The sequence below is a fragment of the Callithrix jacchus genome, chromosome 2, assembly GCF_049354715.1.
Source record: "Callithrix jacchus isolate 240 chromosome 2, calJac240_pri, whole genome shotgun sequence".
NCBI lineage: Eukaryota > Metazoa > Chordata > Mammalia > Primates > Cebidae > Callithrix > Callithrix jacchus.
The window spans coordinates 169,426,094-169,440,525 of NC_133503.1; the positions used below are offsets into that span (position 1 = coordinate 169,426,094).

The 14,432-nt window shown below is 34.1% G+C and overlaps 1 protein-coding gene across 2 annotated transcripts in view; it reads left to right on the forward strand.

The window, feature by feature from the left end:
• The window catches only part of NADK2 (NAD kinase 2, mitochondrial), a 46,777-nt gene that overhangs the window by 19,552 nt on the left and 12,793 nt on the right, over positions 1–14,432 (forward strand). Inside the window, exons 5-9 of one of the 2 annotated variants that reach the window (XM_008992163.5) lie at positions 2,192–2,275; positions 3,981–4,117; positions 9,892–9,970; positions 12,648–12,713; positions 14,068–14,163. In XM_008992163.5, coding sequence (XP_008990411.3) covers positions 2,192–2,275; positions 3,981–4,117; positions 9,892–9,970; positions 12,648–12,713; positions 14,068–14,163 — 462 coding nt within the window. The remainder of the gene's footprint in view (positions 1–2,191; positions 2,276–3,980; positions 4,118–9,891; positions 9,971–12,647; positions 12,714–14,067; positions 14,164–14,432) is intronic. The other variant, XM_002745051.6, reaches the window with a different exon arrangement.

The following is a 14,432-nucleotide window of genomic DNA, read 5'->3' on the forward strand; positions in this document are numbered from 1 at the left end:
GATTGCCATCAATGTTGATGCATGTGGGTTTCAGAACTTCTTAATGGCTTATTTTTATATCATTAAGGTAAAAGATTGTTAACCTTAGTGATCATATGTTATACAGCTTATTGAACTATATATTTTTTGAAAATGGTTTTATATTTATAAATTTGTGGGAATTTGAAGCAGGCAAGCAGAGATTGTTAATATTGTCATCTCTTCTGTATTTTCTACCTAGAACAGGTTTTAGAAGTCCCTTGGTTTCTCCTCTTGCCTCCAGGCAGATATATTAAGTGGCTTTATAGTTTTGTGTATACTTCATGTTGTCTGACTTCTTTATCTTAAATATGGTGGTGCCTCACAGTCCTAACAAAAGCCCAGAACTTAATGTTCAACTTAAGTTTTTTTTTTCCTCTTTATTAGTTGTCAAATGCTGCATAAAAATTCATTCCAAAACATAGAGGCTTATGACAATAACAGTGTATTATTTCTTATGGTTTGTGCATGTCAGGAGATCAGGAGCAGTTTGGCTGGGTGGTTTTGATTTGAGATCTCTCCTGAGTATAAGCAGATATCAGATTGGTCTGCAGGCATCTGAAGGCTTGACTTGGGCTGGAGGATCCACTTTCAAGATGGCTCACTCACATGGACTCATCTAAATCAAATGTATAATTTCTGTCCATCTCTTCTGTATTCTATAGCCACTCTACTGAGCCTGGTAAATAATTACAACATTTGAAAACTTAATATTCAAAATGGGATAGAGGGCATGTGGTAGTCAGCTTCCTAGTATTTAGGTAGCCTTTAATGTACCTCCTTGCCCCCCAATATTTAATCAGGGATGGCCTATATGACCAAGAGAATATGGTGTGAGAATGTATAGGTTCCAAGGCCAGGTCATAAATGGTATTGCAGCATCTATATTGGTCTTTAAGATTGTTCATTGTGGGGTAGGACAGCCACCAGGATGTGAGGATACTCACAAACAGCCCTGTGGAGAGGCTCACATGGAGAGGGATTGAGGCCTCCTGCCAACAGCCAGCACCAATTTGCCAGCCATGTGAGTGAGCAAGCCTAGAAGTGGTTGTGCTAGCCCAAGTCAAGCCTTCAGATGCCTGCAACCCTAGCTGATATCTGACTGTAACCTCATGAGAGAATTTTCTCTCTACAGGGGTTTTAGACTTGCAGTGGACCTCAGTAGGTATTATTCTATCAAATGACTGTTGATACCTTTTATATACTTAACATCGTGTGAAGTATTACAATGAATATAATAATTTAAAAGCTTAGGCCTACCCTTTCTTAACCTCAGTGTTGACCTGCTCAGATAAAGATATAGACTATTCACAACTTTGTAAAAACATCGTTCTCTGCTCTTCACACTTAAATGTTTATTTACATTTATTATCAGGAGTTTGTTTTGCGAAGCCTACCCTCAGCCTTTTCTTCACGATGGGAGTATCATATAAATGATGATAATTGAGCCTTCTGGACATCTTTGGGTGCCATATGCTCTCATCTATACCAGCCAATAGGCACTCTTACCACCTTATAATTTGTAGTGATTTGTTTTAATTTGTCTTCCACACAAAGCTATGAACTCCTTAAAGGAATTTATTTATATATTTTTGAATAAGTGAATGATTATATTGGATTAAGCTGTCTTAGTTCTCTTTTTGGATATCTTAAATGACATTTAAAAAGGGATTATGGTTCAAAACATTTGAAACAAATACTTTGATTCCTCAGAACAACCTTTTGAGATTGCTGGTTTATCCTGACTTTGGAGATGAGGAAGCTAATGCTAAAGTGACTTGCCCAAAGTTAATAGTTAAGTGATTTAAAGGTCGAAATAAAAATTTGAAGGTTAATGGTTAAATAATGTAATTGAACACCACTGTACTGTTCGTAGTGATTTACTGGGTCATCAGTCAGTGGCAGATTTTCAGCTATTTTTAGTTTCATTGTAATGTAGAAACTCAAATATTATTGTGTATTATGGCATTAAAGCTGTGTAGACTACTATTTCTGTTTAATCTTTTTGTTTTTGTTGAAAGAACACATTTGGTGGCAAAAAAATGAAATACAGAGTAGAAATTTTTAGAATTTCATATCTATTAGCTTAGTGTGATACCGTTTGATTACATTTTTTTGCTTCACCTTCTTTTTTTCCTCTTTATATCGACAAAAAATTCCTGTTAAAATATAGGTCTGAGGGTCATTTATGCCTGCCTGTTCGATATACACATTCCTTCCCAGAAGCCTTACAGAAGTTCTATCGTGGTGAGTTCAGGTAGGAATTTCTTACTGTTGTTCTTATATAAGTGCTTTAATAAGTATGTGCCATTAATAATTATGTTAAAAACAGAACAAATCAGGCAGGCCATGGTGCCTCACTTCTGTAATCCCAGCACTTTGGGAGGCTGATGTAGGTGGATCACTTGAGCTCAGGAGTTTGAGACCAGCCTAGGCAACATGGTGAAACCTTGTGTCTACAAAAACAAAAATTAGCCGGGCATGGTGGCTAGCACCTGTAGTCAAAGCTGCTTGCGGGGCTGAGGCAGGAAGATCACTTGAGCTCAGGAGGCAGAGGTTGCTGTGAGCCGAGATCCTGCCCCTGCACTCCAGCCTGGGCAACAGATGAGACTGTGTCTCATAACAAACAAACACAAACAAACCAGAACAAATCAAATAATGTTTGGATTACTCCATAGATAAAACAGTAGCCATAAAAACTAATGCATTAGCTGAGCCACAAATAGGTCTAATTTACCTTCTCTTTGTCCAGTTGGAATTGTGGAGAAATCCCCTGACAAATATTGGTTGGCCTAACTGCATAAAGAGATGTTTTTTCTCCTTCAGTGAGATAGCAGCCATGTCTCTACTTTCTTAACCTTATTACATGTCCTTATCAGTAGTGAAAAGGTAATTAAAACTTTGGCTAAAATTGAGTGTTTAAATCTTGAGATTTTATATTTTTTATCTTTATCTCCCATCTAGTAATGATTGAGAGTCGGATTTAATCCAGCCATGCTGAGATTCCTGGGTATCTGTCTCACATAAAAGTATTTCTTAAGCAGTGGGGATGGGATTTTAAGAAATTTCTTTTACTTAATGTGTTTGGTGGTCAGACCACCAGGAAAAGAGGAAGGTGGAGGGAGGAGCTGATACAGGGTTAGCCGATTATATTTGAGAGAGCCAAGTTAGACTGCTTTTTATTTTTTGACTTGGACTAGGTTTTATAGTTGGGAAAGCTTTTCCCAGAGATGTTTGCAAAGTTGTATTAGATCTACTTGACTTTTCTAGAATCATTTTATTACCAATAATTCTAGTTTCTAGTCATTTCAGAAGTTTGACAACTTTAGAAATGGCTAATTTATAGCTACCAAGTAGAAGTATATTTTTGTATACTTACCTAGTAGAATCTATCCCATTGACTCTCAATATATTGATTATAAGTTTTGAAATCAATTAAACCTGATTGATTTTTTCCTTTTACCAGAAATATTATTTAAATTTTAGGTGTAATCAAAACTGGTTTATTTATTGTTTCTTAATCCCTTTTTCCTTTTATGGTTTTAAAAAACCTCCAGTATTACAAAATTTGTGGGAAGGGATTTTTATTCAATTCAGCCATCTGAATACAATATTATTTTAATTTAAGAATGCTTTTTTTTTGCATAATAATCTTTTGCTGAGCAAAGCACAAGCTCTGTCTAGCTCAGTATCTTGGACTTTATGGGTTCTTGATAGAGTTTGACTTCAGTTACTTTGGAGATTTTGTACAAGCACATTAGTATTTCCATTGTAATTGAAAAGAGAAATATTCAAATCTGTCTTTGATCAGGAAACTATAGGCTTTAGGTGTTTCTGATATAATTTATTCATGAAATAACTAGTTTTTTATTATAACTATTTAATTTGGTTAAATTATTATAATGTCTACTCTTTAATTGATTCTATTTTAACATAATTTGCCTTTTCTTCACTTTTCTAAGGTGGTTGTGGAGGCAACGAATCAGGTTATACCTTGAAGGGACTGGCATAAACCCTGTTCCTGTGGACCTTCATGAGCAGCAGCTAAGCTTGAATCAACACAGTAGAGCCCTTAACATTGAAAGAACTCATGATGAAAGTAGGTGGATTGGGCATCAGATGTGTTTGGGGCAATATTTAACTCATAGTTCCTTTGATCTCAAATTTTTTGATGTAATAATTTGTGATTAACTTATTTCTAGTGTCAGTAGCACTTAACAAAGTACAGTGAATTATTTCAGTTGTAAAGTTTATTATAATTAGAATTTGAAGTAAGAAATATAGCATATTTCTAGAAGAAATGTTTTCTAGGACAGATTTGGAAACTAGCTGATTTAGGGAAGGATTATAAAGTATCTGATAGGATAGTTGATGTTTAAGGAAAGATTCTTGGCCTTAATCTTTGAAATGTCAAAAAAACAAAAAAAAACAAAAAAAACAACAGTAGAGATGAAATGAGCTAGTCTGTTGAAGATTATGATGATTGCACATTTTATATAGTTATACTTAAATATATTAAATACATTTATTGGGAAATTTTGCATTCCAGCTTTAAGATTTGTGCTTGAAGTATATGTGTAGTCTGCTTAGAGAATATTAGCATAACGTGATTTTCAGCTTTTTTTGTTGTGAGGGTTAAAGCGAATTTTCCGCTTTGAGCCATATTTTCCCACTTTTTCTAGCAAATGTAGGACTTTAATGATGCAAGAATATCCCAAGAGAAACCTTAAATATTTGTAAACTGTATAAAAAGATACAGTTTTCTCCTGCATTTTATTTTCTGGATATATTTATCAGGAAAAGCTACTTTTGCATTTCTGCTTTCTGCCTCTGCTCTCTCATGGTACCTGATGTATATATCCACTTATTCCAGAGTTTTTCATGGTGACGTACAGCTTTATAGGTTAGCATGTTTTTAAAATGTGTGTTTATGTTGTGTTTTAAAGATTCTCATCCCAAAAAACCATTCTATTTAAAAAAATCTTAAGAAATTACATGAACATGAACAATTTAAAAATAATTTTTAGAAATTTTACTTAATCCCTCCCTGAAAGAAGTTACTGTTACCACCAATAGATGGTAGATTTGACTGTCTTCACCAGCAGTCTTATAAAAAGATAGAGATTGGTATACAAAGAGTCACTGCTCAGATTGACTGTGTTTAGTTTATAAATGGGGTTGATTATTTCTTTTATAGAAACAATATTACATTCAAACCTAGTGAATCATAGCTCAGCATCTAGGATATTCACATCTGATTAATGGTATTTTCAGAAAAAGAACAGAAAAATATTCAAAATGAAAAAATTATACGTGATGATTTCTCAAAACAGGCAGGGGAAATTTTCAGCACATTGGTCTAGGCAAAGATTTTTATGGCTAAGACTTCAAAAGCACAGGCAACAAAAACAAAATGGACAAATGGAATTATATTAAACAAAGGCTTCTGCATAACAAAGGGAATGAGAGTGAAGAGACAGCCTATAGAATCGGAGAAAATATTTGCAAACTATCTAACAAGGGACTAATATCGAGAATGTACAAGGAATTCAAACAACAAACAAATATTACATTTAAAAGTGGCAAAGTCTCTGAACAGAAGTTTCTCAAAAGTCATTCACATGACCAACAGCTATATGAAAAAATGTTCAACGTCACTAAAAATCAGGGAAATGCAAATCAAAACCACAATGAGATATCATCTGTCCCCAGTTAAAGTAGCCATTATCAAAAAGATAAAAATAACAAATGTTGGTAAGGATGTGGAGAGAAGGGAACTCTTACATGCTGTTTGTGGGAATGTAAATTATTAAAGCCGTTATGGAAAACAGCATGGAGTTTTCTCAAAAATCTAAAATAGAACTTCCATGCAATCTAGCAATCCCACTGCTGGGTATTTATCCAAAGGAAAGGAAATTAGTATAGCAAAGGGATACTGGAACCCCATGTTTATTGCAGCCCTATTCACAATAGCCAAGGTGTAGAGTCAACTGAAGTGTCCATGTAGAATAAATGGATATGGAAAATGTGGTATATATACACAATGGAGTGCTATTCAGCCATAAAAGGAATGAAATCCTGTCATTTGCAGCAACATGAATGGAACTGGAGGTCACTATGTGAACTAAGTCAGGCATAGAAAGACGAATACCACGTGCTTTCACTCGTGTGAGAGCTGAAAAAGTTGATCTGAAGATAGAGAATACAATGATAGTTACCAAAGCCTGGGAAGGGTGAAGGGTGGGTTGAAGAGAGGTTCGTTAATGGGTACAAATATGCATTTGTACCCATTAACGGAAGGAATAAGTTCTAGTGTTCAGTAGCATAATTGGATGGTTATAATGAACAATTTATTGTGTATTTCAAAATACCTCATTTCAAAATAGCTGGAACAGAAGATCTGAAATATTCCCAACACAAATGACAAATATTTGAGGTGATGGCCATCCTAAATACCCTTATTTGATCATTACATATTGTATGCATGTATCAAAATATTATATGTTCTTCATAAATATATACAGTTAGTATGAATCAATTAATACTTTTAAAAAATTTAAATTGGGAAACTTAGCCAAGAGTCTTTGAATTGAAAGGACCCACAGTGTTTCACATAATTAATGGTAAAATGTTCTACACCAAGGTTTGTCAGAATACTGGGGATGAAGCAGCTACAGCAAGCTTCCAGAGAGGAGGTGGAGATGCAGGGGGTGGTGACTGGAACAGATTATTTCATATACACGTATCTGAGGGGGATTTGTTCCAGGACCCGCTGCAGATACCAAAATTCAAGGATGCTCACATTCTTGATATAAAATGGCATAGCATTGGCATATAACCTTCCCTATACTTTAATAATCTCTAGATTACTTATAATACCTAACACAATGTAAATGCTATATAAATAAAGACTGGTTGTATTAATACAGAGAGACAAATTGGTTTAATAAACAATCCCAGAACTCAGTGACTGAATGAAAAAGCTTATTTCTAACTCATCTCACTGTCCAAGGGGTTTTCAGGCCACCAGGGTAGGAACCAAAATAGTGGCTGCTACCGTATTTTAAGGCCTCTGAGTCTTCTATTGGATCCTCTGCATCTTGTGGGGAGAAAATAGAGAACATAGAAGATCTTATGGGAAGTTTTAGGAACTAGGCCTATTCAGTACTTTTGTCCACATTCCATTGGCCATAAATAGTCACATGACTCCATCTAGTGCAAGTAGACCTGGATATAAAGTTTAGCAATATGACACAGTGTAGTAGCTTGTGTCACTAGTATTACAATTCTGTGTTTAAAAATACAAATTGTAATTTTGTAATCTATTCTCTTGGATAAAAAAGTAATTGGCCAGGCGCGGTGGCTCACACCTATAATCCCAGCACCTAGAGAGGCCAAGGCAGGTGAATCACCTGAGGTCAGGAGTTTGAGACCAGCCTGACCAACCAACATGGCAAAACCCCGTCTCTACTAAAAATACAAAATTAGTCAGGCTTGGTGGTGGTGCATGCCTGTAATCCCAGGGAGGCTGAGGCAGGAGAATCACTTACTGAGATAGCACCATTGCACTCCAGCCTGGACAACAAGAGTGAAACTCCATCTAAAAAAAAAAAAAGTAATTGTTATGGAGTGCATCTTTTTCATGTCCCATTGAGGCAAGTTTTAAATGAACATAGTTATGTGGTTAAATGTTTAGTAGTCAATTAGTATGATAAAATAAGCAGAATTAGATGATGAATGAGATTTGAAGCAATTTTATTGTCTAACTTATTTGACAAAGGTTTTGAGTTGAAATTCAACAAGCACATGTAATAAAAATGTAATATGGAGAGAGAAATTGGGACGAAGGAAAATGGGAATAGAGGTGAACAGTCAAGACCACATAAAAGGAAAACATGATTACAGTTTGATGGTAAGAGCTCAGGTTTACTGGTAATATTTCATGAATACCTATTGTTGAGCATTTGTAGGGAATCTGTGTGAATACTGATCTAAACAAATTTCATTAGTAATTATTTGAGGAAAATAATTTAAACAATACATTTTAGCCATTTATGTTTGTAAAACTGTCAAGAATGAGAATGTGAATATATGTAGTGCCTAAGTAAAACAGTTTAAAGCCAGTTTTAGTCTTATGTGCAATCAAATTTGATTAACTATATCAAATATTTATATATATGTGTGTGTATGTATCTATATCTATATATATATCTATAACTTTTTACATCAACTTTTTCTACTGTATTATGAAGTTGAGCTGATAATTTAGGTAAACAACAAGTGCTCCAAGGGTACTTGATATTGTAATAACAACTTGTTATATTTGTAGTAATAATTAGGTTCCCTTTAGGCAGTTACAATCTAAAAGAAATGAGGAAAATGTAATGTTCAGTTTCATAAACATAAACAGAAGAATATAATAATTAGGCTACCAAGTCAGAGAAAAAGAATAGATCAGTGTTGTCTTGGTGACAGTGGTGGTTTTATTAGTGTATTTGGTAACAATTGCTGAATAACAAATCACCCAGTTTAGCATCTTAAATGTAAATATATATGGCCTCACACAGATTATGAAGGTCAAGAATCCAAGAGTAGCTTAGCTAGTTAGTTCTGGTTTAGGCAGGAGGTGATAATCAAGCTGTCGGCCAGAGCAGCAGTATATGAAGTCATAACTGGAGCTGGAGGACATACTTTCCAGCTCATTACATGGCTTTTAGCAGAAGGCTTCAGTTCTTCACTATGTTGGTCTCTCCAAAGGGTTGTTCACATTATCCCTTCCTCTAGAGCAGGTGATCTGAGAGAAAGAGAGCAGCCAAGGCGGAAGCAACAGTGTCTTTTCTAACCTGATCTCAGAAGTGATTTGCTATCACTGCTGCCATATCCTGTTGGTCACATAGAGCAGCCCTAGGATGATGTGGGAAAGAGTGTGAGTATTTGTATTCACAAAAGTGTGAATACCAGGGAGGCAGGAAGCACTGGGGAACAGCTTGGAGCCTGTCTACCACAGTTGGGATAGATTTTTAAATATTGTCTTAGTAGGAATTGTGGAGGAGACAGAAAAGTGAGCTTGTCTGACAGAAAAGCGAAATTGTCTCATGTTGCTTGCCTAATGGGAGAGACTTAAGTCCAATAAATCTGATAGTGGTGACACTGAGGAGACAGAGTTGGCATTTCCAGTTGGAAACTAATAAAATCAGTAAAGGGAACCGTTTGAAGGGGACAATCACAAATTTGAACCAGAAAGCACTGGGAATCCTTTGGAGGATTTTGTTTGATGGTGTAATGTTTAAGTAATTTTGAATGAAGATTACATAAACTGTGCACACAACTGTATAGATTTAAAAAAAGAAAACTTTTTTCAGAAGTGATGAAGGGGGTTGTGGAAATATTCCTCCAATGCTACTGTTGCTAAAAACACTCTTCAGGTTTTCTAATTGGAAAAAAAAGTGATTTCTTAACATACCTGGTTTGGTTTCCAGCATCTAAGTCGTACATGTAATTTGCTACTTAAATCCAAAATAGTTCTCCTTTTAACTGATAAGTTATACCTCTGAAGCCTCCAAGATAAAACTAAGTGTAACAACAAGAATCTTATGAGATGGTTATATTTCATAACTCTTGAGAAATTGTTCAAGAAGAATTAAAATTTATTGGAGAGAGAGGGCCTTCATTACAGGTATAAGGTTAGGTGACTTTAAGGTTATATTATGGATGCTTTAAGTGAAAGATAATTTAAATGTTAATTATATTAAAGCATGTGACTTTTTCAAAAACAAAAATATAAGAGTTATAATGTTTTATAAATTTTTTATAATAATATTTCTAGAAATCAAAGAGCCATCTTGGTTTTTCTTTTTCTTAAATTACATGCAGGGTCTGAGGCTTCCGGACCCCAACTTTTGCCAGTGAGAGCACTAAATGAAGTCTTCATTGGGGAGAGTCTGTCATCCAGGTACTTTTAAACCTGTGATCTTGAGTATGGAATTTAATATTACAGTGCTTTTGGATATTTATTCAATTTCTACAACCTGGCTAAGATTGGTGAATAACTAATATTATGTAAGTAATGGCCATTCATTATTTAATGAGATATTTCCAAAATCTTCATAGATGTTAATATGTCTTATGGGGAAAGAATGCTCTATGACAAAAAAGTTTGTGAATCCCTAGATTAAATAAAGTTATTGCACTGCTTCCCAGAGCCTTTAATCTGTTTCTATAGATGCTTTAATGTTTTATTTTTATTTTTTGTTTTTTAGAGATGGCATCTCACCATCTCTAAATGTTGCCCAGGTTGGCCTTTAAATCTGGTCTGCAGCTATCCTTCTTCCTCAGCTTCTTGAACAGCAGGGACTAGACATGTATGCCACTGTTCCCAGCTTATATTTAAGAGAGTAATATACTAAGTATAAATTTGCAATTGATAGAAAACTTTTATAGGCAGTTCATATTATAATTTCCTGTCAATTGGTATTAAAATTTCCTATTAATTGATTTGTTTGCTTGCTTGTTTTTATAATTTGTTTGCTTATTTTTATCCAGGATCCAGTTAAGGATCACTCATGGCAATTGGCCATCATGGCCTTTTAAAATTCAGAACACTTCTTAGCTTCATCCTTTTTTGTTATTCATGATATCAGTATTTTTGAATGGTCTAAGCCAGTTGGATTGCAGAATATCTTTTATTTTAAATTTGTATGATTTTTTTTTTCATGTTAAGATTCAGACTAGGCATTTTTGACAGAAATGCTCCATAGGTGATATTGTATCCCTTTTAGTGTAACACATCATAAGGCAAATGCCTCCACCGTTCAAGATTGTAACCATTATTGCAAAAATTAAGGTTAATGTAGTTCCTTATTAGGAGCATAAATATGTGTGTGTTACATTACTGGCGGAATCTGTTTTGTGGAACTTGAATATAACTTAGGCTTACATTATCAACAGAATTTTTTTGCAAAACATATTTGTGGAACATAATGGCAAGCTATAAAATGACTACAGTGATGTAAAGTTAACTCTTGGTAGTACTTTAGAACTTGGGTTCTCATCCTTGTAAATGTAAGTAAATTAAGGGTAGAATATTAGAGATGAGTTTTATTTCCTACTTTACTGCTGCCAGAACCATGTGAGTGACCCTTTAAAGGTTATGTTATTGGATCCCTTGTTTACTAAGAGTTCCATAAATTCTGCAATTTTGTTTGCTTGCACAAAATAATTAAAGCTTTCATAAGAGCTTTAATTATAGTGAGAAAAACTTGTCTTAACTAAAAAAGATATTCTCATTGTACCAGTGATTCAATTCAGGTTGTGTTGAAAAAGAATTGAAGTTTGATTCAGCAGAATGGTTTGAACAGTTTTTTTGATTTGCAGTTATTTTGTTTACATAATATTTGTTTAACAAAACTACATCATGCACGTGTTGTGTGTAATATGTGAGTCACTAGGCATGTAAAGATGAATAAGAAAGGTAGTGGTATCTTAATTTTTTTGGAGAGTAATACCTAATTTTGAAAAGAATTAAAAGTAAAATTTATTACTCAAAGAAATAAAATATTTAGGAAACAAAAAACAGTAAAGTGTAAAAATATATTTTAACACAGCAAGACTTATGCTATAATATAAAGTTTTGTCTTTCACTACATATAAAGTTTGAAGCAAAACAGACATGAATTCTAGATACACTATATGGTAGATGAGAGAAGAAAGAAAATGTAACTCTACTGATACAATCTAGTCTTACTGCTAAAGATGTAAGATAGAGGAGAGAGGGAGAACTTTAAAAGAGATTGGAGAAAGTCTACCTTAAATAGATGCAATGATAAAAATGTTTTGTGAGTTTATCCTTACTCCAGGGAAGCCATTTAATGAATTATTTTATTCTGTTTGTGTATTTTTAAGGTAACTGCTGAGAGCTTCTAGCTTTGCTTTGTAATTTTGTACTTACTAAAAAATTAAATAACTTATAAAAGGAGGAAAACTGGGATCAGTTGATAGATTACGAGGGAGTCACTGAAGTTTCATGAGGGCATTTACAATCGAATGCTTTTATTTTCTGTGGCAGTAGTGATCTGGTTCGTTTATCTCATAAATAACGTCTGATGCTGCTGCTTTTTGTGTTCTTTGACGTCTCACCTTATGTTTTTACTAAGTAAAGACAGCACTAGATTGACTTCTGACACTACTGAAAACAGTTTACTACAGGTATTAGAACTTACTTTAAAGATTTAATGACATAGACCCTTATGCAGAAAGTAAATTAGTATGTATTGGATGTCTGCTAAGTGTCAGACACCGCGTTTATTGCGTATGCTATCTCATTTAATGTTCATAGCAACCCTGTGAGAAGGGTAGTTGTATTTATTAGTGAAAAAATTCAGACTTGGAGAGTTCAGATAACTAGCCCAAGGTCATATAATTAGCTAGCCTCAGAACTGTAATATAAACCCGGTATTTCTGATTCTAGATCCTGTATTAAGGCTTTACTATGCTCTGAAAACTTAAGTGCCTTGCTTGGAAAATATGAAGTGCAGCAATATTATTCCTGCCTCATTTATAATGTTCTTAGATTTAAGAACATTTTAAAGGGCCCAATTTTGTTTTCTTTTCTCCTATTTGTTCTAACCTAGAATGTCTTATTCTTGGGCTGTAGCAGTGGACAGTTTAAGAAGAAGTATACCCACTCTAAAGGGACTGTGAGTTTTATTGCTGCCTTAAAAAAATAATTTCCCTGAAACAAAAATTCTGTGAATTGACTAATCTAGATAAACTTGCATGTGAGAATGGCACTAAATTTGCTCATTATTTTGGGCTCAGCATCTCTCACCTGACTATACTTGTCTTTCTCTCTGGCTCTGCTTCTTTTCTACCCACAACCCTTTCCTCTAATCTCTTTTGTTTCTACTTGATTCTGGCCTAGTAGTAGCCATTTCTATGGATTTGGCTGGCTTGTCTGTACATAATAGGCTCCTAACGTGTGTTTTCTAGGAAGATACAACAAAGCTATGACGTAGATGAAATGTGAATATTAGGCCTGCTTTTATTTTTAATAAGAAATTCTGACTTTAGAGAAAAAAATGTAAAGGAGTTGTATTATACAAAACCCTCACAAATTAAGAACTTATAGGAGAAATTGAAAAGGTTAGAATAAGAGATAAATTATCCATAGTGTTAGTGTTTACTAGCATGCCCAGTAATTATTATTTCGAAAAGTTGTATTTTATTACAGGTTTGTTTTAACTTTTTTATTTGTTAGAGAGAAAAATTTGGTGTTGATCAGTGACACCATTATTTTAAGAAAGAGTTTATAAAATAGGCTTTTAGACATTTCTAAAGTTCTTTGCATAGTTACAAATCATTTATGCATTCATGGAGTTAAAGAATAGTGCCATTTTTGCTGGTGCCAGAAAACCCATTTGATTTAATATTTATGAAATATTTTAAGAAATGTAAATCTCAAGAAATTTATAGTTCTGGTTTTATTTCTAGTTTTGTCCACTAATCCAACATTAGTTGAGAATTTTTTTAATAGCTTTATACCCCAATCTCTGTTAGCTTACTACCAATTCAAAAGATACATTAGTATGTAATTTAAGAAACAAGAGTTTAGTAGAAACTGTTAATAATTTGAAGAATTAGGATCAACTTTAAAATGTATCAAGGACTAGGTACCAAGAATGAAACTCACTAAAGAATAGTATTTTCTTTTTTGAATTCTGCAATGAGGTTCTGTGTATGTTAGATTCTGTAAGAGCAATAGCAGAAAAGCTAGCTAAAAATTTGCAAGAAGCCTCTATTTGAAGTATTATAAAGTATTGATAGAAAGGAATATATAGATCAGACAGGCATGCATACATGTAGTTTTTTTTTTTATTTCTTCTAACATTTTCACTTAATCAAATTGGAATTAGCATCATGATGTGTGTGCCTACTAAGTCAAGTATTTCTTGGGTAAGCTGACTTACTTAGATTTCCTTAGTTCTGAACAAGACTGTCTTATTTACTGTGAACCATAAGCTCAGCGAACAGTTTTATATTCTCAATTCACAGGGCTTCCTACTATGAAATTTCAGTTGATGATGGTCCATGGGAAAAACAGAAGAGTTCAGGGCTCAATTTGTGTACTGGAACAGGATCAAAGGCCTGGTGAGTAACTTGGGATGTTGCTTATCAAGTTTTGTAAAATATTTTTAGTAATGTAATGTATCGGCACATCTAAGGCCTCTAATGTGGAACAGGTGGCCTGGTGGTGTTATGTAGGCAGGTCAAGTTTCAATGCATCTTTTGGGTCTAGTAGTCCTGCCTTGACTTCTTGGATTACAGTTACAGCCTGGATTTGGTCATTATTGAGCACTAGGTTTGTAAAGCTAAGGAAATGAGAAGTGGTTTGGAGACTATCTTTAGTTAAAAATGAA